The 25847-nt window shown below is 35.7% G+C and overlaps 1 protein-coding gene across 1 annotated transcript in view; it reads left to right on the top strand.

Moving 5' to 3' along the window:
- NRIP3 (nuclear receptor interacting protein 3) overlaps nucleotides 1-25477 on the top strand; it is a 33435-nt gene extending 7958 nt beyond the window's left edge. Inside the window, exons 2-7 of the mRNA XM_058167471.1 lie at nucleotides 4726-4905; nucleotides 7589-7671; nucleotides 21212-21354; nucleotides 22680-22732; nucleotides 22836-22930; nucleotides 24338-25477. Coding sequence (XP_058023454.1) covers nucleotides 4726-4905; nucleotides 7589-7671; nucleotides 21212-21354; nucleotides 22680-22732; nucleotides 22836-22930; nucleotides 24338-24353 — 570 coding nt within the window. The 3' untranslated portion in view covers nucleotides 24354-25477. The remainder of the gene's footprint in view (nucleotides 1-4725; nucleotides 4906-7588; nucleotides 7672-21211; nucleotides 21355-22679; nucleotides 22733-22835; nucleotides 22931-24337) is intronic.
- The last annotated feature ends 370 nt before the right edge of the window (nucleotides 25478-25847 follow it).

The raw sequence follows: 25847 nt of genomic DNA, 5'->3' as shown, positions 1-25847 counted from the left end.
TTCATTCTTTTTCTTATCTTCTTTCTCTCTCCTCTTCAATTTCCTTGTGTGGTTCACAATTTGAAAAGTGAGTCATGACCTTCTAGCTTGATTCTGTATATTACCAGTGGTAGATGTAGATATATAAGCATCATGAGACAGAAAAGACTGAAATTCTCTGAAATTCTGTGCTTTGTCATTGAATTTAGACAGCTGGATCTTGAGTGCATTGGGACCTGAAATGAGATCCTTGGTGGTTTTTTATTTTTTAAATATGTTTTAATATTGAATTGCACTAAGAAAAAAAATCAAAATCTGTGAATACAAATAAAATAGCATGTATATGTTATATATACATGGATATTCATACACATACACATACACACACACACACACAGGTGCACCATACAAAACAACCTAACAAACAAGAGAAAAGACAGTTAATCAAATAATACAATACTAATAAGATCTATAGAAAAAATTTTGCAACTCAGTTTTTAAACAGCATATTGAATCTTGATCACAAGGAACCATATTACCTGTTTTTTCCTCTATTGATAGACAACCAATTCAGAATCTAAGAACTGACACATTTCATTAAAAAAAAACCACCTTTTGAGCATGATAAATCCAGAATTTTTAATAAATAGACAAATTGTTTAAACATAATTCAGAAACACATGGACATCCTTAAACTTCATTTTCTTCCCAAAAAATTACTATAGCAAGAATATCCAGTTAATAAGAAGTTAACAAGGGACATGACGATAGTTATGTAAATACTTCAAAAATATTACATCTCCAACATCGGAAAATAGATATTCTGTAGACTTTCTAAGCAACCTTTGAAGTGTCTGATAAACCTGAAAAAAGATTTTTTATGAATTAATTTTATTTTGAAATCAAAAGAAATATATCAACATTTCTTAAACTTATGAAATTCCAGTTTCAAGCCCTGCATGTTAACTGTATATATTTTCTTTTTAATTGTCAATAAAACTGAATGGTAATACAAGTTAACAAGTGTGCCTAGTGATATCATTGAAAAAGAAAGCAATTTTTAAAATATGGATTTTTATATTACGTTTGACAAGGAAAGTTTGGAGTGTAAGCTTTCCAAAAAAGTTAACCATTAATTTAGCAGTTTGTTTATTTAAGTAAAATTAACATAGACATCATTTTAGAATATATATCAATCTTGCCCAGCCCCCAGGAGCACTCTGCAGGCCTCCCAAGCCCTCTGCGCATCACATTTTTGCGGAAAACGGGATCCACAGAGGGTTTGGGAGGCCTGCAGAGTGCTCCTGGGGCCTGGGAGGCAAAACGTGATGCGTGGGGGATTTGAAAGGCTAAAAACAGGGGCATTTTTTGCAAAAATGGGCCTGTTTTTAGCAAAAAAGGCCTTTTTGCCCTCCCCAGCCCCCAGGAGCACTCTGCAGGCCTCCCAAAGTTTTTGCTTCCCTGTTTTTGCGAAAAACAGGCCCGTTTTTGGCTTCCCAAACCCCCTATGTCGCGTTTTTGCCCTCCCCAGCCCCCAGGAGCACTCTGCACACCTCCCAAAGCCTCTGCGTGCCCTTTTTTCGCAAAAACTGGTTCATTTGGCCTCCCAAACCCCCCATGTGTTGTGTTTTCCCTAGCCCTCAGGAGCACTCTGCAGGCCTCACAAAGCCTCTGCGTGCCCCATTTTTGGCCTCTCAACCCCCCCCACACGTCACGTTTTTGCCCTCCCCAGCCCCAGGGAGCACTCTGCAGAACTCCCAAAGCCTCTGCATGCCCTGTTTTTGTGAAAAATGGGCCTGTTTTTGGCAAAAACGGGATGCGCAGGGTGGGGTTTCAGGGGGCCAAAAATGCCTGCATTTGGTGTATAAGACGCACCAACATTTCCACCCTCTTTTGGGGGGGAAGTGTGTCTTATACTCCAAAAAGTACAGTAATACTTATTTTCACAATATTTATTCTTTCCCATAAACTAATAGATACTTTCACCCATTTATTAAAATCACCATTAATCTTATCAAAATGAGATGCTGGGTACCATTTGTGGCCTATGTCTTGGTCTCCAGGTATAAAGAATTATTGAGTTGGGATCAGACAATTCAAAACATAAAGCACAACTGGTTTGTATATATATTACTTCAGGGTATGTTGGAATTTCAGTTAGAAGTAGATTGCATTAAGTCTGTAGTTTTTTGTTAATGACTTTAGCATCATAATGCTACTCTTGTTTTTTGTTTTTTTAAATTTGCATTTATATCCCGCCCTTCTCCGAAGACTCGGGGTGGCTTACACTATGTTAGCAATAGTCTTCATTCTATTTGTATATTTATATACAAAGTCAACTTACTGCCCCCAACAATCTGGGTCCTTATTTTACCTACCTTATAAAGGATGGAAGGCTGAGTCAACCTTGGGCCTGGTGGGACTAGAACCTGCAGTAATTGCAGGCACCTGCTGTTAATAACAGACTGCATTAGCAGTCTGAGCCACAGAGGCCCTGTGTTCAGGTCATATAAGTTAGGTAGAGCCACTTTGGTCTAGTGGTTAAGGCACCAAGCTAGAAACCAGGAGACTCTGAGTTCTAGTCCTGTTTTAGGCCAGCAGGGTGCTTGGGCCATCACTGTCTCTCAGTGCAACCCACTTCACAGAGTTGCGGTCCTCAAGAAACTGAGAGGAGGAAGGAGCATTAGGTATTTTCGCTGCTGCCTTGAGTTACTTACAAAATAAAAAAGGGAGGTTTTAAATTAAATAAATAACAGGCTGTTTTTCATAGCAGGAACAAACTTATAGCTACAGGAAACCAATCTTATGGGAAAACAGGAAGACTCCCATTCCCATTTTAATATTAGAATTAGAATAACAGTTGGAAGGGACCTTGGAGGTCTTCTAGTCCAATCCCTAATTCAGGCAGGAAACCTTATTCTATTTCAGACAAATGGTTGTCTGATCACTCAACATCATCCTTTTGTGACTGGGCTGATTTTCTTTCAGCTCTGCTCTAACACAACATCTCTTCTACAGTTTACAACACTAGACCTCTGTGGGGCGTGGCAATGGGTTATTTTCCTAGTTGCAGGGAATATTTTCCCATATTATTTACTATACTTCCCATTTTTGGAACTCAGAATTCTTTGATAAGTTTCTCAGCCAACCTTATTGGCAAACTTAATAATTCTAATCATTTTCTAGTTTTTGTAGAAAAGTGCCTGCTTTGATTTTCTCTGTTCATATAATAGGATGTGTTAAACTGTTGTCTCATTCCATTTTCCAGTCTCTCAGTACAAAGGAAAAATGTCATGCCATCATCACAAATTTTAGTAGATATATAGGTTTATATGTGAAGACTTGGATTGTCAGGGAGTTTTCCTCTCCTTCATCCCTCTCATTTTTTTTCAAAACAGCCAGATAAAGCACAGCGCATGTATTGAAAACATGGGAAGGGGCAGGGATAGCTATGTATTTCATTTATGTTGTTTTAGCTGATGGGCTGGCCACTGAGTCAAGATATTTGCATCTGATTGGCTGATGGCAGTGTCTATATTTTTAGCAACAGATTGCATAATTCACTCTGAATGGCCGAGTTTAATGGGAGTTAGAAGCATCAACTCTCCTAGTCCACAGTGTCAGAAAATTTGTAGCATTTCAGATGGATTTATTTCTCAGACATGGCATTATGTCTTGAACACAAGATCCTTTTTCCTGCAAAACTTCATAACCATTGAACTAAGAGCCTTTCCAGTGTCCCTGAATAGTATTTTCAGGAAGAAAAACATTTTTGAAGGTTTAGCAGCTTATCAGGCTAAGGTACAAAAGCACCAACACTATCTGAAATTCTTTTTGTGTCAAGCTGTTATAAGAGACCCAGTTTAGTGTAGTGGTTAAAACCAGAAGGCTGCTACTTCTACCTAGAGCAGAAAGGGAGTAAATGGCCCAAGGTCATCCAGCTGGCTATGTACCTAAGGCAGGAGTAGAAGTCGCAGCCTTCTGGTTTTTACCAGGCAGTTTGGCAAATGACTTTCAGAATGACTATCCTTGCAGTAGCCAGGAGTCTGAACTGACTTGAAAGCACAAAACACTAACACACAAAAGCATTGACTTGTGTTGCAGTTTTGCCAGCTATTCAGGAGGCAGAACAGAACAAAGAATGCCAAGCTTCTCTACTTCTAATAGCTCTATCAATTTCTACGTTATGGGCAAGGGCAGGCTGATACAGGTTTAAAAAATGTGAATGCTCTTTCTCTCATACATTTGCTGAATTCTTTGACCATTTCTATAAGAGCAAGACTGAGAGATGAGTGAGAAAACAATTCCTTATTTCAGGGAAAGATCTCTTTTATCTTAAGGCATCGTATGCTTGTCTGGTTTTGCCTTAATCTGTTAAGTGCATCCAGCCTCTAATGGGATATATACTAAAACAGGGATAAATTAAATTATGATGATGTGGTAAATGAATTAGATTTGTGTATTGAAAATTGGGTCATAACTGACTTAGGCACAAATGTTTTTACTTGACTATTACAGTATAAATGTAATGGTTGCTGCTTTGTCTATATAAAATACAACTTACATTCAGATGCTGACAACAATCCCTTACTAATTAATCACTACTGATTGGTACCTAATGGAGTGTTTTTGATTGCTACATAGATTTTTAAACATTAGATCTTTGAAACTTTAAATGACTGCCAAGTGCTACAATCTGGCTTTGCTTTACCTGTGTTTTCTCCCATGCCCTGAATTTTTTTTAAGCAACCACACAACATTTTGCAGAGACGCCTCATGGAAACAAATATGTCAAGATTGCGGCACAGCCGAGGGACGTGCTCTCAGAAAAATGATCTCTCAGCTCAGGCAAATAAACTGAATCAAATGAAACTGGATAGTCCCCCCAAGACAGAGGAAGAGGACCTCATTCTCATCTGCTGCCAGGTAAGCTTTTGTGTCCTGCAGGAGATTCATTAGTCCAGTTCCTCTGCTTTCAAAAGGTTCTGTATTCCTACATCTGAAGTGGTAGAACTTTCCAGAACAAGACTCAGGAGCATTCTGCTCCAGGCCTCCTCAAATCTGAGGATAAAGGTGAGGGCTGCCTATATCTTGTTTGGATTAAACATCAGAGTTGAAAGTCATGAATGAAGGTGATATACGTGTCCCAGGATAATGTTGCAGGATCTAATCTGGATTGGTCACTAGGAGCAGAGGTTTTGTCTTCCGAGCTTTCAGATTCATTCTGGAACTCGTCCGCAGGGAAGGCATGAGGGGGAAGTTGAGAACTATGCTGTTTGGCTTAGGAGTGACACAAATGTAGCCTATGTTATTTGTGTTACAACTAATACAGCTATTCCTCTGATTAACTGTGATCATGGGAATGGATTGGAATACTTCCAATAGCTCAGCTTCTGTCCTAAAGCCCTGGAGTTATTCCCCATGTTCTGAGCAATATCTATTGAGATCTTTTACTAGACAAAACATTGACTCAACTCAATTGCCTGCAAATTAATTAAACTGACTTGAGTTTACACAATTCATTGAGGACATATTAGGCGATTGCATTTTAGTCTTGTGTATGTTGTGCATCTTTCATGTGTGAACCAGTCTTACCTCAATAAAACAATATCATTCTGTTCTCCTTTGATAAACATTATTGTGCACAGCATAGAAAAATAATAAATGATAGCATGCAAAGGAAAGGAAAGAAATAAGAGAAAATAAAATCTGACTAAATCTAGTTTACTTCCACACTATATATTGTGTTTCTCCGTACTTTTCTGATTTTACAAACCGTCTTTGCTTTCACCGAGTTTACACTCTGTTTGATATATTGCCTTTTGCTTTTGAAACTTCTTAACTTTCCTTTTGCTCAACTCATTCATTGTTGCTTCATATATTTGTTTTGCAATTCAATTCTCATTTGTTATCTCTTAGGAACAAAACATTTCAACATACATATACTTATTAGAATGGAATGGAATGGAATGGAATGGAATGGAATGGAATGGAATGGAATGGAATAGAATAGAATAGAATAGAATAGAATAGAATAGAATAGAATAGAATAGAATAGAATAGAATAGAATAGAATAGAATAGAACTTTTTATTGGCCAAGTGTGATTGGACACACAAGGAATTTGTCTTGATGCATATGCTCTCAGTGTACATAAAAGAAAAGATACCTTCATCAAGGTACAACACTTACAATACTTAATGATAGTCATAGGGTACAAATTTAACAATTAATGATACAACACTTAATGACAGTCATAGGCTACAATTAAGCAATCGGGAAACAATCAATTACAGTATAAATCGTAAGGATATAGCAACAAAGTTACAATCATAAGTGTAAGGAGATGGGTGATGGGAACGATGAGAAGATTAATAGTAGTGCAGATTTAGTAAATAGTTTGACAGTGTTGGGGGAATTATTTGTTTAGCAGAGTGATGGCATTCTGGAAAAAACTGTTCTTGTGTCTAGTTGTTCTGGTGCTCTATAGTGTCGTTTTGAGGGTAGGAGTTGAAACAGTTTATGTCCAGGATGTGAGGGATCTGTAAATATTTTCGCAGCCCTCTTTTTGATTCGTGCAGTATACAGGTCCTCAATGGAAGACAGGTTGGTAGCAATTGTTTTTTCTGCAGTATATATATTGTACTTATTAAACCTGCATATGGCTGGTTTCAGGTAACAGTTTACAGTAAAAATATATAATTTCCACTTCAAGGAACAATAAAACATCCATGGTAACATTCATGCATCATGAATTTCTTAAATACCCCGTTTCCAGTGTAGTCGTTATGTTTTTTTCTGTCGTATCCAACCCCCACTTCCATATAAAAAGTACACTTTCATATACATCCCAATTTTTTTTCAGCAAATATTTTTCACAGAGATTATCTAACAGCATTTGACTTCTTAAAATTTCTCCATTTTGTTTTCCCATCTAATAGTCCCAAAAATGGCTACATAAGAGGGTTTTGAACTTTAATATATGAAATACATTTTAACTTGGAAAGCACTCTTAATAATATTAGTTCATTGGGTGGGCTTTGGGTGAGTCATTGTCTCTTTGCCCAACTTATGTCACAGAGTTGTTACGATGCTTGTTTCTTGGTGTTCCCTTAGTGTGCTTCTCTCCCTGCAAGATAATATAATCAGGCTAGGTGCATAAGAAAAGATGCAAGCCCAGAGAACATCAAGAACCCAATAAGTCAGCCCTGTGAAATATATTCTCATTATATCAGAGTTGTGAGCTATTGGTGCTTTCTTGAGCTCCTAAATAAAAAGCAGTATAAAAATCAAAGAAATCCAAAGACTGGATTTGTATGGCCCACTGGACCACAAATTATTCAACTATACTTTAGTCAAGCATTTTGTGCAACTTCAGCCCCCTGCTGTTAATTTATGGTACTTTGTTGTATTAAGTTTTCTGGAAAAACTGAATAACCCTTAGTTAAGTCAAGTGTGGCTATGACCACAGCTGTTGTGTCCCAAATACTTAGGGGTCAGAATGGAGATAGAACTTTTTGCCTAAAACTATGTCAAAAAACAATAGAAATACAGATAATTCACTTACCATCAGCTGATATTTTGCAAAAATGCTATCTTTCTCTCTACAGTGTAATGGGAAGGAATTGCAAGTTGTGGTTGATACTGGATGCCAACGCAATATAATTTCTTCTGCGTGTCTGGAGAGATTAGGGTAAGCAATACTCTTTTTTAAAATGTTTTTTTTATTTTTTAATATACACACCATACATATTTTGTGGACAGTGTATTGACTGGGTCAAATATTTTTTAAACAATGCTAACAATAATAATACAAATAAGCATGCATAATCTTCCAACTTCAGCAGTACCATTCTCTCTTTATAATTCTTTATCATTTTTTCCATTAATTCATTTAAGCATAAATAACATTTCTTTGTGCCATATATTTCTTATCCCCTGCTAAGTTACTAATATTTAATATTTTGGAAATTACTTATTATTCCACCATAATTTCAATATCCCAAATGTCTAGGACTACTAATAAGGCCAAATATTAACAAAATGTAATCAATCCCAGGAATAAATCTCAAAATCCCCACAATTTCTAATCCTTAAAAGTTTAAGTTCACAATATACTTTATAATAAAACTATTTTAACACTATTAACACTATTAACATTAATAATACAATTAGATTACCTAATCCCAAACTTCTACCTAATAAACTTAGCTTATTTTTAATTATAATAGATTCTATTATCTGTTAATATGTATGCTACTATTTTCCCTATTTGTATTTTCTATTTTTTCTTGTTATTAATATATTTTATCATTATCCATCATCTCTTAACCTTTTTGGAGTTCCATCATTTATTGACTTTTTAATCACCCTTTTATTTCTTTCCCTTGGAGTCTTATAACTCCTTTTGATATTTTTATACCTACTGAACATTCCCTTCGGGTTGCCCTTTGTCTCTTTCTGCTGTATTATTTGAACACCCATCAATGAGACTTTCTTTTTTAAAAAGATTTTTCTTTTTTTCTCTAATCCTTTTTTTTTTGAAGGGATTTCCCCCCCCCCGTTCTAATATAAACTTATATTATATATAAACTTATATATAATATAATCTTTTAAGGAATTATCCGATTGATTCCTACTTATTAATCCTTTCTCTTCATTATCTTTATCTTTTGCATCTCATTTTGATTTTTGCCTTCCACTCTTTTTTCTAATTTCTCATCTATTTTCTGAATATCATGTTCATTTTTTTACCCCAATTGTTGAGTGGTTTCTACACTCATTTCTTTATCTTTAAACAATCCCCTTGTTTCCTTATTGTTCTTTATAGTTTCATGCATGTTTTTGAGCATCAAAATTATTTCTTCATTGGCCTCTGTTATCCCTTTTAGATCCATTTTATAACAATTTAAAAAAATTACTCAGTATACCTCTTTATTTAAAAACTCCAACAATAAAATTCAATCAATCCCATAGTTATACCTCCAAATCCCCAAATTTATAATCTTTAAAATTCTTTAGTAGTTTACAGCCTTGTGATTTTCCAATTACATATCTTCCCAATTATCCAAATTTTAAAGTCTTATTTAACTTTTCTTCTTTTCTCTTTTCTTCAATCACCTGTCTTCTTTTGCCTTGTAGAATGTTCTGTCAAATAGCCTTAATAATCCAAATCCAAATTAATCCACTAAGTTCCTCCAATCTTTCAAATCCAGTAACCAATTTCAATAAAGTTTAGTTATTTGCAATTTAGTTCATCTTAAAAATCTTCAAGAGGAAAAAGAAACTTATTAGGTATTTTCAAAATATCCAAATCGTCTTCTGGAATAAACTCAAGGTCAGGCCACCTTCCAGGTGTTATTTACTTTCTTCTATTTTGTGTATTAGACTTTATGTATATTGGACATCACTTTCATTAAGAGTACTAACGCTGTAGTGCTCCTCTTCTTCCAGTAGATGGCTCTCCTGCTCCCAAGTCCAACATTAAAAAGCATGTCAAAAACAACTGATTCTTCAATAATTCCAGGGGGTTTAAAAATACAAATAAGCAAGACAGTTTCTCCCAAAAATCACCTTTCAAATTGTTTAAGATTTTTTCCAGACTTTCTGTATTTTAAAGCTTCCCTTGGGCATTTCTTTCGCCTCTTAATTTTCTGTCTTCTCCATGTGTCTAATCGCCATTTCCTTGACACTTGGAGACTATCTTTTAAATATTTTAAAAATTAAATCTTTGGAGTAAGAGTTGGAAGTTATCTCACCCAGTTTCAATGCTCTGTCCATGGACTGCTCCAGCACAAATCTTATGATCCCGGTTGTCCCAGCTGGTGACTGCCAAAAATGGCCATCGTCCCTGCTCCCATTCAGGAGAGCTTGCTTCAGACCTAATGAGGAAATTGCGAGTTCCTCGTGGTCCACAAAGACCTCTCCTTTCTTCGCTGCCCCCACAAGGCGGCTTTGACCCAGTAAGGTCTCCCAACAGCAGTTACCAACTGAATTTCACAGGGCTCTGCGGAGCTCACTATTTTCCAAGCCGTTCTCGCCGCTACGTCAACCGGAAGTCAGTCTGGGTAAGCAATACTCTTTGTGGGCTGTAACAACTGATGTACAGCAATTAAATTCTCTTGCTCTTACAAGCTGAGGTCATTATTGGTTGCACTGCTCAGTTACAGATTTAGGTTCTAAGGTTACCTTTGAAGTTGCAAGGTGAGCTAAGAATTTGCTACTGCAGAAAGGGAGAAAAGAAAATTATGGAGTAAATTACAAAACTATTATTAGTAATAGTAGTACTGCATCAAATATTCTGACTCCAAGCAACATTTCTTTTGGCATCCGTAGCACCTTTCTTTCTGTCATAGAGTAATGATCTTGAAAGAAGCATCGAGTATACATAGATAGATAGCTTTTGTTATTGTTCCTTTACAATAATCTTTTGTTAAACTGTGTTTGCAGATTCCTGAACTGGTATAAAAATCTCCCTAGAAACAGGCTGAAACAGCTAAATGTGAATCTGTCTTTTAAACTAATTCTTAATGCGTATAAGTTTAAACAACATAAGTCTGGAACAAGCGAACTGTGTTTCAATAAATTTAGAATGATACTACATATTGGGAAATAATTTTATCCCAATGGTAATTTGGTCTATTTTTTTTCCTGTTTCTCAAATAGTCTTGATAATTCTTAGTCTGGTGTCCATGAAACGATTATTTTAGCAATAACAATTTACAGCCCAGGGGCCATCCCTCACTGATTGTCGAGAAAATAAATGCCAGGTTTTTGTAACGGTAATGACTTATTTATATAACACTTTAGCTCTCAGTGGTTGTGCCTGTAATGAACTGAGCACTGCTGAGCAATTTACAGTCTCATTACCCAAAGTCATCATTATACATTTAGTAGGAGTTTTACACTGTAAGCTAGTATTACTTCCCACAGAGTAACTGGCACCTTTATTTCTGTATAGTTCCGACACAAGACTGGAAAACGGGGTGAGGCTTTCCTTGTTTCAGCACAGAGATAGACCACTTTTGACCCTCTAGGTGCCTCTTCAAATATCTGTCCCAGTTAGCTATATGAGATGGAACTATTGGAATGAGGGAAGCCATATATTACACTGAACTTAGTAATCATGGCTTTCACAGTTTTTGGCAGGAAATTTGGGAAAATGGTGTCTATTTTCATACTGTCAAAAGTTTGGGAATGTTGGGAATGACAAAATAATAAACCATAACCATATTTTTATTGTTTTATTGGATTGAGCCAGTAAACCTCCTCAGAGGTGCTACTTGTTAGCTAAAATGCAGACAACTGATTATAGATTATTTTGATTATTAATATAGTAGTTAGATTCTTTTACTCTTTTATAATTTGAATATAAACATAATAACATTAATTAAAAACATTTAATCATGTTGTCCATTACAATATGAAGGCAAATTTTGGAGCATTCTGTGGCTCTACCAAGATTTTGAGGGTTGCATGAGGCTCTTGGGGTTTCACATTCTGTATCCTTGACACATATCCTTGACCTCTAAAAACTCTCTTCCTTCTCCTAATTGTGTCTTTATTTGCACATGAGCTCCCTTCAGTAATATTTGGTTAGAAGAGAGAGTCCCAGAACATTTGAGAACTGAAGTTTTGAATCTCATAATAAATAGATGTTTCATTCCAGTTAATTGTGACAGACAAGCTCATAAATAGGGTCTTAGATAGCAAAATTTCATACTTAAATCACAGAAAGTTTAACCCCCAAACTCCTCAGGTTAATATTTAATTTAAAACTCATATGGGCTTAGATATGTTGTGTTGTTCCATCAAATAAACATTTATTGAGGTGGGAATAATAATGGTGTCAGGAAGAAGAACATTCAGTATAGTCCTTGGCATATGCAAATAATTTCTTTAGCCATCTATCTCAGTCAGAAATACTGACTATTCAGAAGGTAGCATAGAACATACTTTGGTTCCATCCCATGCTTAGATAAGGTAACTGGTGCTGGGATGATTGTTTTCCTTTTATTAAAAAAGGAAATATGTTTGTAGTTTGATTACTGTAAAAAAGAAGTAATTGTAAGTTAGAAATTCAACAAAATCACTTTACATTGTCAAATCTATTGTTACAAAGGGAAACTTCAAAATGTGAGGTTCGGCTGGCTTAATTATTAGTTTTACCACCACTCTTTGGTTGTGGGTGTCTCCTTTTGCACAGCTATCAACATGACTGATTTATTCCTGAAAACACAGATGATGTTTTTCTCAAAGTGTTACATTTTCTAGTTTTAAGGGGGAAATGAATTGAAATTTACAAATTCCCTATTGTTTTTCTCCTTTGAAGTGATGAACACAGTAGTGACTCTTTCAATTTTTAAAATTAAAATTTATGGTATGCCCATACTTCCATTTAGCATTCCTGGGTATACAAAGTTTTAATTAACACTAATTGTTAAGGATTTTCTTCATAATCCACAACCTTTTTTTCTTGATCTGTTGTCTCTTCTAAAGCTATTCTATTGCAGTACTGCATACTGTCAAGTTTTCTTTTTTAAAAAAATCCTATGCTTTAATTGCCCAGGAGAAATCCATTTCTCCTATTAAATGGAACCTATTTGAAACTTAAAGTGACAGGCTATAATGTACTTTATGCATAATTTCCCTTTCAAGTTTCTGCACTTTTCAGCATCACAGTGGGGTAGGGTAGCATTCATTTGTGTAATTCCTGTTTTCTATTGTGATATTACATGGTTTTCTTATTCTGCTTTTTCTGAGCACATTTTTTATAAAAATGATTGTCTTTTGATGTCCTCTTTTTAATCTATTTTACACTGAATGTTGCTTAGAAAAATCCCTCATTGCTGGCATATCTCTCAGATTTTTCTTTTTACTAGATCTTTCCTAACCCTGTTGCAGTTACCCATAACTATTACTGTTATTGTTTCCACTTACTATTTCATTTTAAGAATAAATGATGTTCACAAAACCCTATTTACATGGTATAGGATGCATATCCTCCTTTGTTCTGAAATTCTGTAGGTTTGTATGAAGGAAAGCATGTAGTACTTATAAAAAAATTAAATAGGATATGGTGTGGAGGGTGTAGCATCTTGTGTACCTGGTTTTCTATAACTTCATAAGATAGAACATTTCAGAATGTAAAGTAAGCTTTCTGTATCAAAGTGTTTTCAGCAGGTGAGACTCCAGTACTCTGTGATATAAAATTGGCTCAAATACATATAGCCTAACAAAGAAGAAGTCAGTTATGAGAGTTATATATGTAAAAGCCAAGTTCTAATCTAATTTAGCCATAAAATTATTTTCCAGATTCATTTAATTGTATAATCACTTTTCTGGGATAAAGATGGACCGGAAAATAAATCAGAATCTATTGGGAGTTTGTTAGACATAAATTGACAAGCATAGATTTCTCATTTAATTTCTTTATAAAAATAACAACAGTACAGCACAGCACATTCAATATATATGCATTTATGTATACATTCATTTATATTTATTTATTATTTATTTATTATTTGAATTTATATAATTTAGAAGCCTCCCAAATCCATAAGATTCTGGGCAATTTATAATGGCAAAAATAATAAATGCAGATAGTCCTCAGCTTACCACCACAATTGAGCCCAAGATTTCTGTTGCTAAGTGAGACAGATGTTAAGTGAATTTTCTCCCATTTTACTACCTTTCTTGCCACAGTTGGTAAGTGAGTCACTGAAGTTGTTAAGTTAGTAACATGATTGCTAAGTGAATCTGGCTTCCCCATTGACTCTGCTTGTCAGAAGGTCGCAAAAGGGAATCATAGGACCCTGGGACACCGCAACTGTCATAAATATGAACCAGTTCCCAAGCCTCTGAATTTTGATCACATGATCAAGGGGATGATGTAACAGTTGTACATGTGAAAAATGGTTATAAGTCTCTCTTTTCAGTGCCATTGTAACTTTGAACGGTCACTAAGTGAACTGTTGTAAGTCGAGGACTACCTGTAATAATAAAAGTGTACACCATGTGCATCCATAAAAATGAAAAAAGAAAAACCATATAAAATTCTAAAGGCATCTACTGTAACCTAAGGACCAGGGCAGCGGTGAGCATCCATTAGCATCTGAGTAATAACTCAACTGCAGGTTTGCAATTATGCAGTTAATGAAAAACCTCCCATTGATCCACCCTTTTGTGTTTGGTTCCATTTTGATTTCAGTATTTAATTAAGAAAAGCAAGTTTTTGCAACCAGAATGTTTTTCTATTTTTGTTGTTGATGTAGACTGACAATATTATCTCCAACTGCTTCCAGGGCAAATCTGTTTTATTTTGAGGTTGTTGGAATAAGCATGGAATATAATGTAATGTAATGTATAATGTAACGTCAATAGAGAAGCCAGATTCACTTAACAATAGTGCTACTAATTTAACAAGGGCCGGTGAATAGCGCAGGCTGGTAAAGCCTGTTATTAAGAACACAAAGCCTGCAATTACTGCAGGTTCGAGCCCGGCCCAAGGTTGACTCAGCCTTCCATCCTTTATAAGGTAGGTAAAATGAGGACCCAGATTGTTGGGGGGGCAATAAGTTGACTTTGTAAAAAAAATATACAAATAGAATGAGACTATTGCCTTATACACTGTAAGCCGCCCTGAGTCTTCGGAGAAGGGCGGGGTATAAATGTAAACAAAAAACAACAACAACAACAAAAAAAACAACTGCAGTGATTCACTTAACAAACGTGCAAGAAAAGTCGTAAAATGGGACTAACTGACTTAACAAATGTTTCACTTAGAGACATAAATTTAGGGCTCAATTGTGGTTGTAACTCAAGGACTTCCTTTAATATTATATTTAAGAAGCTGGAGCAAAAAGAAAAGAGATGCTGGGTACATTTGAAAAAGGAACCTTTTAATGATACCATTAATAGACAGAAAAATAGATCCTTCAAAGCAGCAGCATCAAAGTGCCTTTAGCATTGGCTCATCTCTGCATAGGTCATGAATCAGTCATGAATGAGTCATCTTGCAGAAGGGAAAAGAAGAATAGTACCTTAAAGATGTTACAAATGAAAACAAGTTCTCATGGAACAAAAAAGAATGATTGCTTTCAGACTAATAGCTTTTTAAGATAGTTTTCGGTGGGAACAAAAGTCGGTGCAAAGGGAAAGAACAGCAAACAACAGTGGTCGCCTTCAAGAATATTTTGTTCTGATTCACGAGTCGCTTACCCGTTCACTGTCACTCCAGTAAAAAAAAGTGAAGAGAAAGATTGTGTTAAAGGTCATCTTTCAATTAAATACTGATATTTAACTATTAAACATGTATTATTAAAAATAAAGTCATTAAAAGTCATTATCTTGTCCTTTTTTTTTGTATGTGTACTATCAACAGCAGCTGCAACTATACCACCTTGGACTTGAAAGTAGCATCTCTGTGATTGCTGCACAAAATAGGTTATATCTTAAAAGGTCTGGAGCAAATATGTTTGGATGGGATGTAATGAGTTTGATAAATATTGTGAAAATTGAAGATGAATTCCCAGAAATAAGATTTTCAGATAAGGAATTGTGAACATAAGAGTAAGGGGGAGAGTAACTGTGCTGTAGTCTTTTAAATCAGTTAATGAAAATAGGGAAGAATGTCAGCATTGCAATATTAGTGGTTTTTATGTATGCACTGATGCTCAGGAGGAAAGGAATCACTGCATATTTTACTCCACTAGTAATTGCTGACTATAAGGAGCATGTTTGAGGCCATTGCTGACATGTTCAAGGCCACGAGTCAACACTGTCCAAAGATATTTCCGTGGTCATGTGGCCAGCATGATATCGTGGAACACTGTTTCTTCCCCATTGAAATGATACCTATTTATCTACTTGCTTTTACATGCTTTTGAACTGCTAGGTGGGCAGGAGCTAAGCAAAACGGGTGCTCACGCCACTGTTTTGAAGCCAGGCTATCAGCTTTCCAGCCAACAAATCCAGTGTCTTAACTGCTGAACCATCTCACCACCCTCTGATGCTCAAAATATAAGAAAAATAAGATGAGGTTGAACTATTACTATATGAGGGGAAATACGATGTTGCTGGTATCACAGATCTATTGGAATACTTCTCGTGATTAGAATTAGAATGGAGAAATTGGAAGATGTAACTTGTTCAAAAGAAGCAGAGCAAAAATAGAATATTTGTTTATTTGGGGAATGAATCTGGTATCGTTAACCATTTGATTTAAAAGAAATAGAAGAGGGAATGAAAAAAATATAGTTGTTGATATCTAGTGTATCAGCCAAGAAAAAGAATTAGGCAAAGTTTTCTAAAAGCATATTATATAGAATGACCTCATATCATAGGTGAGGTAAATTTTGTGTTGCATATCTTTCCAGAAAATGTTTGACTTCTCTTGCTATTAGCTTTCTTCCATTACAAGGTTAATTAAGTAACAGACAGATCAGCTAATCTTGCTTAAGCTGAATAAACAAAACTTAACAAAGTGAAATGAATAGGGATTGGGGAAGAGGACTAATAAAATAATGGTACTCTTGATTTTAAGATCACCTAAACCTGAGTATATATGAATATCTTTAATATCTTTATTAATTTTCTGTCATTAATTCCCAATTACTATGGCTGGCTCACAACTAAAAGAAAATACAGAAACCAGATTTTAAAAAGGGGATAAAGATGGTGAGAAGAATAGATTAGACAGGAATAAAGCAAGGGATCTTCATTCTCCCTCACCAAAGGTTTGGGCAGTGATCCAGGCTGTAAGGCCTTTCTAAACTACAGAGTGGGTGGCATCCAGATCTTTTGGGGAATCTTATTCCAGAGTGCAGGTCCTGCTACAGAGAAGGTACACTTACAGAGTCCCTGATAGATGACATCGTTGAATGCACCCAAAGTTTGTCAATCCTACAAGATTGAACCAGCTGGGCAGATACCGTAGTATGAGAGACAGGTGCTCCTCAAGTAATCATGACTCTATGCCATGTACTGTATGTTGGACTAAAATCATATTTTAATAAATTTAGATCAGTGCTAAATAAAATTCAGCCACAAGAGAAATGGGTGCAAGCTGGTAAAAAATTAGAAAAACATTAATAACCTGGGAGGGAAAAAATGACTTTTGTAATATGTGGAAAGAGGAATTGGAAACAAAAAATAAAGATAACTTGGATTTGTACAGATGGTGTCAAGAAAGTAAAACCACCAAATAAAATGAAACTAACACCAAATAAAAAAGGCTTCATCAATATAATCAAAATAAAAGTAAGGAAAAGTAAAGAAAAATGGTTTATCAGCTGCTCATTGAAGATGATGAAATGCTAATATATAATGAAAAGAACTATTCAACTTCTACTTTGGCTCAGTCCCCTTGAAGGTTATATGTCCTAATGGACAATTGTGAATAGAAAGCCTGAATAGAAGGATTTTAGCCTTCACAAAAAATATAAAGAAGATAATACTTGACCTTATATGAGTTCAGACAGACAAGGCCAATTGTTTTACATGGTATGATATTGAAGAAGCTTGACTTCTTGGTTTGGCTGATTTTCCATTTCTTGCTTTTGGGAATCTGGGGTGAAATTCTAGGTACTGGCCAATGTCATTCTTATCAAAAATAGGGGGAAAAGAGGAGGCAGGGAGCCACCGGTCAGCCAATTCAATACCAATACATTGGAAGATTATAGAGAAAATTACAAAACAGCTGATGTGTAAATATTAAAAAAAATCTACAAGTTACTGTGGTTTTATGAAAAAGGTTTTGTAAGATAATCTTCATATGTAGATCTATTTGATACACAAGTCATCGAATCTATACTTAGCAAGATTGCTGAGGTTTATTTTTTTATGATTGCTACAGTTAAGATAGCTATTTCTTCTATCATTCCTGTGTCTACAAAGAAAAGTACTAATAAAGTAAAATAGAATAAGATTCTGGGCCTGCCTACTACTAGCATAGAATGTATTTCCTGCACTGAAATTTCCTGCACCTTTGGCAGAAAAACATTTGTCCTGCTCTGGTCCAGAATCAATAGGAGAGTAGAAGATTTCTGAGATTTTACATGTAGAAGGAATTGAGCAGGTACTGTTTTCTTTATTTCAGGAAAACCTCACTTTAACAAGCTAGATAACTGTACAATAGACACGTCCTACTAATGTCTACTAAGTTGAGGGGTTTATTATAAATCATCCTATTTACACAGATGTCATAAAATGACATAAATTTAGCGGATGTCCAGATTTTATAGACAGCTCTTCCCACAAATTGCCCTTGAAATCAAGATTCTACCGTATTCCTATGTGAAAGTACGTCTGTTGAAATTCTTACCCTATGTGGCAATGGATTTCTGTTTCCCTTTGCACTGACCTTTACATTGTATTGTGTCTTTTTTTTTCTTTCCAAAATGCTATTATACGTTTCTAATAAGTTGCTATTCTGAGTCATTTTTTTATTTTTATTCTTTTTCTGCTTTCGAGTCTTGATTCCTAGCAACTGCCTGAACTAGTTCCTGCAGTTTTCTTGGCAAGCTTCTTCAGAAGTGGTTTGCTGCCATTGCCTTCTTCAAAGGGCTGAGAAAAGAGTGACTGGTCCAAAGTCACCCATCTGGCTTCATGAATAAGGCAGGATTAGAATTTATGGTCTCCTGACCATAAATCAGTATACCAACCTGGTTGTGTTCTGAATACTACTAATTGTTCCCTATCAACAACTGATAACATTTTTAGATCAATTGCAAAAAACCAACTTTCTACACATCCCATTCTTGTCTATTTCTTATACACTGGGGTTTTGGTTTGTGTTGTTATGTGTTGCATGAATTTAGCTGAAGAGGGCAAGGTTAAATTTGCAGTTGAAAATCTTCATACTCAGAAACTTCACATATATCAGCTGAGTTCTAAAATAAGATCAGAGCACACAAGCACAGGGGAAGGTGCAAAAAGGCCCAAGATAGACAGTATGTTAATGATAGTTAAAATATTAGAGTAGCATTAAAGAGTCAAGATAGAAATCCATTCTCAACCACAGAAATTCAGAGGGTGATTTTGGGCCAGTCACCCTGTTTTGGCTTACCTTGCAGGGCTGTTATGGGATTAAAATAAAGGAAGATCACAGTGTAAATTGCCTTGTAACACTGGTGAAATCTGAACTGGTTTACTACCAGTTCACTGGCTGCGCATGCTGAAAAAAGAGGCTCTGACGATCCCAGCTGAGCTGCCTGATCATCAGAGCCTTTCTTTTTACTTTTAAAAGCATTTTTTAACAACCTATTTGGCCAAATAGGTTGTTAAGAAATGCTTTTAAAAGTAAAAAAAAAGGCTCTGATGCGCGGCTCAGCTGGGATTGTCAGAGCCTCTTTTTTTACCTTTTAAAAGCATTTTTTAAAAGAAGCAGGGAAGTGGGCAACCAGGCATTGGGTGGGCATGGGTGGGTGGGGGCAGGGATTTTTGCTACCGGTTCTCTGCTACCGGATTGGCTGATCCAGTCCGAATCGGGAGCATTTCACCCCTGCCTTGTAACCTAGAAAAAAAGATGGCATATAAGTTTCGCAAAAATGAATATATAAAAAGAAAAGGAAAAACAATTTATAAGTAAATAATGTAGAAATCCATGAAAGAAATCTCTTTGATGATAAACCTATAGATACAATTTTGAGTCAGAGGGAGGCACTAGTTTTTTAATTGAGAGCACACTTGAAGTGGGATGCTGAGTACCTCATTCCAAAAATGGCCAGCACAAAAATTAAATTTGCTTATTTGTATTTTTCTGTCATGTTAAAAATTATACTTTGGTGATGGGGGCGGGGGAGGCTTTGGGAATCATACCTAGGATTTTCAGGAATCACTTGGAAGACCACAGATTGTATATCCCTTATCTAAGGGAACAACAAAAAGGTCAAAAACTAAAAGTGGTTCCATGATTCACATTTGATACTCGACAGAGCAATAGAACATCGTGTCTTAGCAAAATATGAAAGGTTTGCCAATTGTTAAAATTATCTTAACTATTTTTTTTCCTATTTTTCATGAAGGCAGAATAGCACAATCTGCTTTTTAGCACAAACATCCTTGCTGTCCTTCCCTGTAAAAATGGCTTAAAAATCATGAACTGAAGAGAACAGATGCTCCAAAAATGGTCTTTTAATTCAATATTTCAGATCCTCTTTTCTCAGTGTATGTTGATTAGACACCATATCTAAACCATATTGTGGGAGATGCTATTACATCACTAATGCCCTTTTGCTTTGTTTCAACATTTTTAAACATAATTTTCTCAATTTTAGTTTGTCAATCAATATTTAGCCATACAATTTTATATAATCAATAGTAATTTTTATAAGCCAGTAATCTCTTTGTTACCAATTCTGCTTTCATTAGGTAAAATTAGAATTATTTTTCTTTCTTTGTTAGTACTCATAGAGAGTTCAGGAAAAGAAATTACATCTTCTTGCCATTCAGTCACCTGTCCGGCATTAAGGAACTAAGTAGGCTGGGAAAACCATTAGGAAATACCCAATACTTCAGGCTAGACCTGGAAGTTGAAACAGCATCTCAAAAGAAGGAAATGAAAAAAAAATTGCTACTTGCAAGAAAGCTGCATGGCCATGGCCAGGAAGACTATGTGAACTATACCCAGCCTGAAAGAGATGCAACAACCTTTATCTTAGGGAAGCAGGCATGCATGTTGTAGTAATATCTTATTCACAGTAGAAGAAAAAGAGTGGGGAGGAGAGGGATAGAGAAGGAAGAAAAAGAGATAGAAAAAAGAAAAAGAAAAGGAAGAATGAGAGAGAAGGAAGGAAGAAAAGAAGAAGGAAGGACTGACTGACTGACTAACTGACTTTGGAATTCAAATATATATTGGGTTAGACTGGCATGTTTAGGGTTAGTATACACAGTATATTACCCTCCTGTCAGGCCCAAGGTTACAGAGGACCCAATGAAATCCAATCAAATTCAATTAATTATTTACACCTAATGACCCAAATCTTGCCCATCTAAAGCTATAATGTTATAAACTGCCATATATATATCCTGAGAGACTCTAGGATGTGGCTACCCTGAATCTCCCCCACCCACCCACCCAGTTTGGGACTGTATAGACTCTTAATCAAGGGCTCTCTGGGAAAACTCCATGTTGCCAAAACTTCCCCACTGCTTCTCTACATATTCCATCACACCTTCTCCTTAAAATAAACCTACTTCTGATATTAGCACAGTTGTTTTATTTCCATCTTCAGGCTAAAAGAGCATATGAAAACCTGCAAAGCAGAAGGTGAGAAGATTTCATTGCCACATAATATGAAAGCGATTGGTCATCTGGAACATCTGCCTCTTATAATGGGGACTGTCCATGTAGATTGCTCTGCAGTTGTTGTGGCTGGTAAGTGTTTATAGACAGACACATTACGTATAGCCAAGCCTTTCACCAGTAAACTTTTAGAATGATAAACCAATCCCTTCCCCCCTCATCCCTATAATTGCCCTCTGGAATTATATCTCCCAAAGGTTTGTGTGATTTTCACCCAGGTGATGTTCTGGTAATCTTTTACAAAGTAGCTGTTCTGTCAGGCCTACAGGTGCTTGTGGACCTCTGTTGGCTGTTTTATAGCAGGGGTCTCCGACCTTGGCAACTTTAAGCTTGGAGGACTTCAACTCCCAGAATTTGCTGGCTGGGGAATTCTGGGAGTTGAAGTCCTCCAGGCTTAAAGTTGCCAAGGTTGGAGACCCCTGTTTACAGAGTGTAGTTTGCCTGGACATAAGTTTTTGTTTCCTTGCTGTTTTCTGTCTTTTAACTGTAAGCTGCCCAGAGTTGTTCTAGAATTGGACACCCTCTTTTATTGTTGTTATTAATAACAATAACTCCTGATTATATTGGTTGTATAGAATTTTGCAATACAAACTTTTGTTTGGTAGTAGTGGAACATGCATGTTCCACAGAGATATACAGGTAGTTCTCAACTTCATTTAACGACCGTTTGAAGTTACAACAGCACTGAAAAAAATGACTTATACTATTTTTCACATTCATGACTATTGTAGCATCCCCATGGTCATGTGATTTATATTCAGATGCTTGACAACTGATTCACCTTCATGATGGTTGCAATGTCCCAGGGTCATGTGATCACCTTTTGACAAGCAAAACCAATGGAAAAAGCAGATTCACTTAACAACAGGGTTACTAATATAACAATTGTAGTGATTCAGTTAACAAATGTCACAAAAAGTCATAAAATGGGGCAAAACTCACTTAACAATTTTCTCACTTAGCAACATAAATTTTGAGCTCCATTGTGGTCGTAAGTTGAGAACTACCTGTAATACAGTAGGAACAATATTGCAGGTGGAATATACATTTTCAATTTATATTGTATTTTAATTTCAAAGGATCACAAGAAAATAGCCAGCCACATATCACAAATATGTGATTGATAATGAGACAAGAGAGGTTCATCTTTTTTTGTTTTGGAAAATTCTAAGCTAATTTATTTTCAAAATTTGGAAAATAAAAAATTACAAAACTGTGCCATTGTTTCGGTGGTATTTGGAGTGTACTTTGCCAAGAAGACATTCTGGACATCGAAGCAATTGAAAAAAGTAACAATATCAGATATCCTTAATGTGCTTTATAGCAACAGATCTCCTTTACAGTTTTTTTTAAAAAATGCATCTTTCTGAATAGCCTTTGTATTTTTTTTTCCCCAGAAGGTAATGAGAAAAGCTTCTCCCTGGGATTACAAACACTGAAATATTTGAAGGTAAACTTCTCTTTTCTTGATCTTCCTTTTGCACATCTTTATCCTTTTTACTCAAGTAATTTTAATTATTTTCTAATATATTTTATTAATCTTTATTTCTTAGTGTGTGATAAATTTGGAGAAACAAAATCTGATCGTGGGGAAGACAGACAAGGAAGAAATTCCTTTTGTCAATAATGCTTCTATTCATGAAGAGAAGTGAGTGTTTTAACTGTCAAGCTATACTGATATTTAAGAGGATGTTTGTTATACATTTAAATTATTAGCATGATGAATTTGTGGGACAAATGGTTGGGATTGATCTTGTTTGTTGCCAGAGAGCTCTCCTGATTGTTCACCATGTACTATCAATGGTGTATTTATTACATTATTGAAAATTAGCATGAATGAGTACCCAGAAAGCTTTCAGTGCTAAGTAATATGTGGTGGAAAGCTTGGATTTTTCAATGAATAAACAGCCACATCTGTATATTCATGTGCCTAGAAATGTGTTCCCCATTCAGTAATTTTTGAACTTGCTTTCTTGATGGCATTTTATCATTTCTCTTGGTACTCATCATCATACTAGCTGGGTAGTATAAATTGGTCTTAAAATACATGTTTTCTAGAACATTGACATGCAGATACTATGGTCAAGTTTAATATAATTCAAACTAATGGTCTTGATCTAAAATCTGTCATACAACTAATAGATATTTTCTCCAGATCTTCTACTGGGCTTCTCTGTTGAACTTTCTGTTTTGACTCACTGTTTGCCACATGTTTCCAAAAGAAACAAAATAATGATATACTGTTCAACATGACAGATTCTAAAGAGAGCCGTGTTACCACTTTGCTCCTAAAGTATTTATGTGAGTACTTTGGGAGAGTTGTCATGGCTGCCTCAGGCAGTTGATGTAAGATGTCATGAAAGCAAAGAAGCAATATTTCATTTGTTACCATATTTTTAACAATACAGCATTTTTCTGCCTTTGGTGTCTAAATGACTTAACTAATTTTGGATGCTGTGCTTTTTATTCAAGTGAGAGATGGACAGTTGTTAACCTCAGGCAGCAAACAAACTTGGTCTGGTCCTGTCATAAAGTTGACTCTTAAGACATAGGCTCTTCTGACAAAAGACTTAATGAATGCTACAGTAAAATAAACATTTAAAGTTGTTCCAAGAACTTTTGTTAGTAACTTCCCTTTCCCTTAACTATGTCAGACATTAGAGAAATGGGATTTGTAAGATTTACACACAGCTGGGAAAAAAATGAGGTGCCTTACTTGCTAAACAGTTATTTCCTAGGGCACATCCTCATGGCAGCCACCTGCGCTCCTGGTTCAGTGCTGTAGCACACAACTGGAAGCCTGGGAAGTGTCCCTGGAAAAGGCAGGTACCTTTTTCCTCCAGATTTGCTTGTGCTAGCCATACAGATGGCATTGCCTTACAGTTTTTCCTATCAGAATGGGGAATAGCCCTGGCTCTCATGGAGTGTGTGGCTTTGATGTATTGCATGAGCAGAGTGTCTACTGGGCATATCCTTGCTCTAAGAGTTGGGAGGTGGGGGAAAAAGGCAAAAAATAACTCTCTTTTGAGAGACTGTTCCGTTCATCTCATTTCAGCACTGCTGATGCATGAAGAGAATATAATGCTGACTTTGGAGAAAGAGAAATACTGTCTGGTTGAATAAGAAGATGTCAATACCAATAATTTCAACCTGCTAGACTACAGCTAGACTGTGGCTAAGTGAAACATCATCTATTTTTCAGGAGTTTAGGACAGCTTCAGACTTTCATTTATCATATTGAAAATCTGGGTTATGATCTGTAAATGGACACTTAAGTCCAGTCTTTAAAATGGTGTTCACGGTATAGCCATACAAGTATGAAAATATTTATTTTTCCAGACTCTACTGAAATCTAATTTTTGTTACAAATGGATTTGTGAAATAAACTGCCTCCTGCAAAATTGGCATAGGGGAGAAGACAATTTTGTAACTTTCTTTTTGGAACCAATTGTGTTTAGCTGCAATGTTTAGTTTCTATTAATCAGCTTTACAGAGCATACTTTTCAGTGGTTAATAATGAATTGTTTGATATCATTCTTTCATCTGAGTAATTCAAACAAGTTGTGGAGGATTCTTTTTATTTAAAGGAATATAGTTTGCATTAATAGTTGATGGTAATAATACAACTTGATCTAAGGTTCTTACTGAGTAGCATTTTACTTATGGAAATTGTTCTTTGGGTGGAAATGGAAAGAGGCACCATTTTCACCTATTTGCTCCCTCTCTTCTAAGTTCCAAAGAATTGGTAGACTTTCAAGACTAGTATATGATTGTAAGGAGAGAGTGGGCCTTCAGGGAAGAAGGAAAATCACCTCCCTAATTTCTTCCAGTAGCAGATTCACAGATTTCTTTCCACAAATGAAAAGAACCCTTCTATTCTCAGAAGGATTACTTTGAATCAAGTCCTTGTGTATTTCTCAGAATTTTCAGAACTTTCCTTCCAAATGAAATGTTGATGTTAACAGAGAGAAGTTGGAAGCCAAATTTTATTTTTTAAATCACAATACAGCCTTGAAGAGAATTTCAGTATCTGCTAGTTTCAATGCTAACATTTACTATATGAATATAATCATACATTAATTTTGCTGCACAGCAATATATAACTAAATTTGAGAACACAATTAGTCCCTTTTTTTGCTTGCCTAGTAGCGTTCCGGATTTAAATATGGATGCATCATTTTAATGGCAAGGTACCTGATCATCTATAACAGGGGTGTCCAAACTTGGCCCTTTGAAGAATGGTGGACTTCAACTCCCAGAATTCCCCAGCCAGTATGAGCTATAAACATGAGCAAGTTGCTTGCTGGGGAATTCTGGGAGTTGAAGTCCACCACTCTTCAAGGGGCCAAGTTTGGACATCCCTGATCTATAAGCATCATAATTGTCCATTTATTGCTAATAATGTATTTTTTTCTGACATACTCATACTTGCCAAAGAATCTAAAAGTGTGTTTTAAGACTGATCCAGTCTTCTTGTTCAGAATTTGTTTGAGCATAGATTATAGCAAGATAAATAAGTGTATATGTATTAAATGTCACAGGAAAGAAACTTTTTAGGACAACAT

This window comes from Ahaetulla prasina, chromosome 1 (genome assembly GCF_028640845.1).
Source record: "Ahaetulla prasina isolate Xishuangbanna chromosome 1, ASM2864084v1, whole genome shotgun sequence".
NCBI classification, from domain to species: Eukaryota; Metazoa; Chordata; class Lepidosauria; order Squamata; family Colubridae; genus Ahaetulla; species Ahaetulla prasina.
The sequence above is the reverse complement of the archived record's forward strand: the minus strand, read 5'-3'. Positions and strand labels throughout refer to the sequence as shown.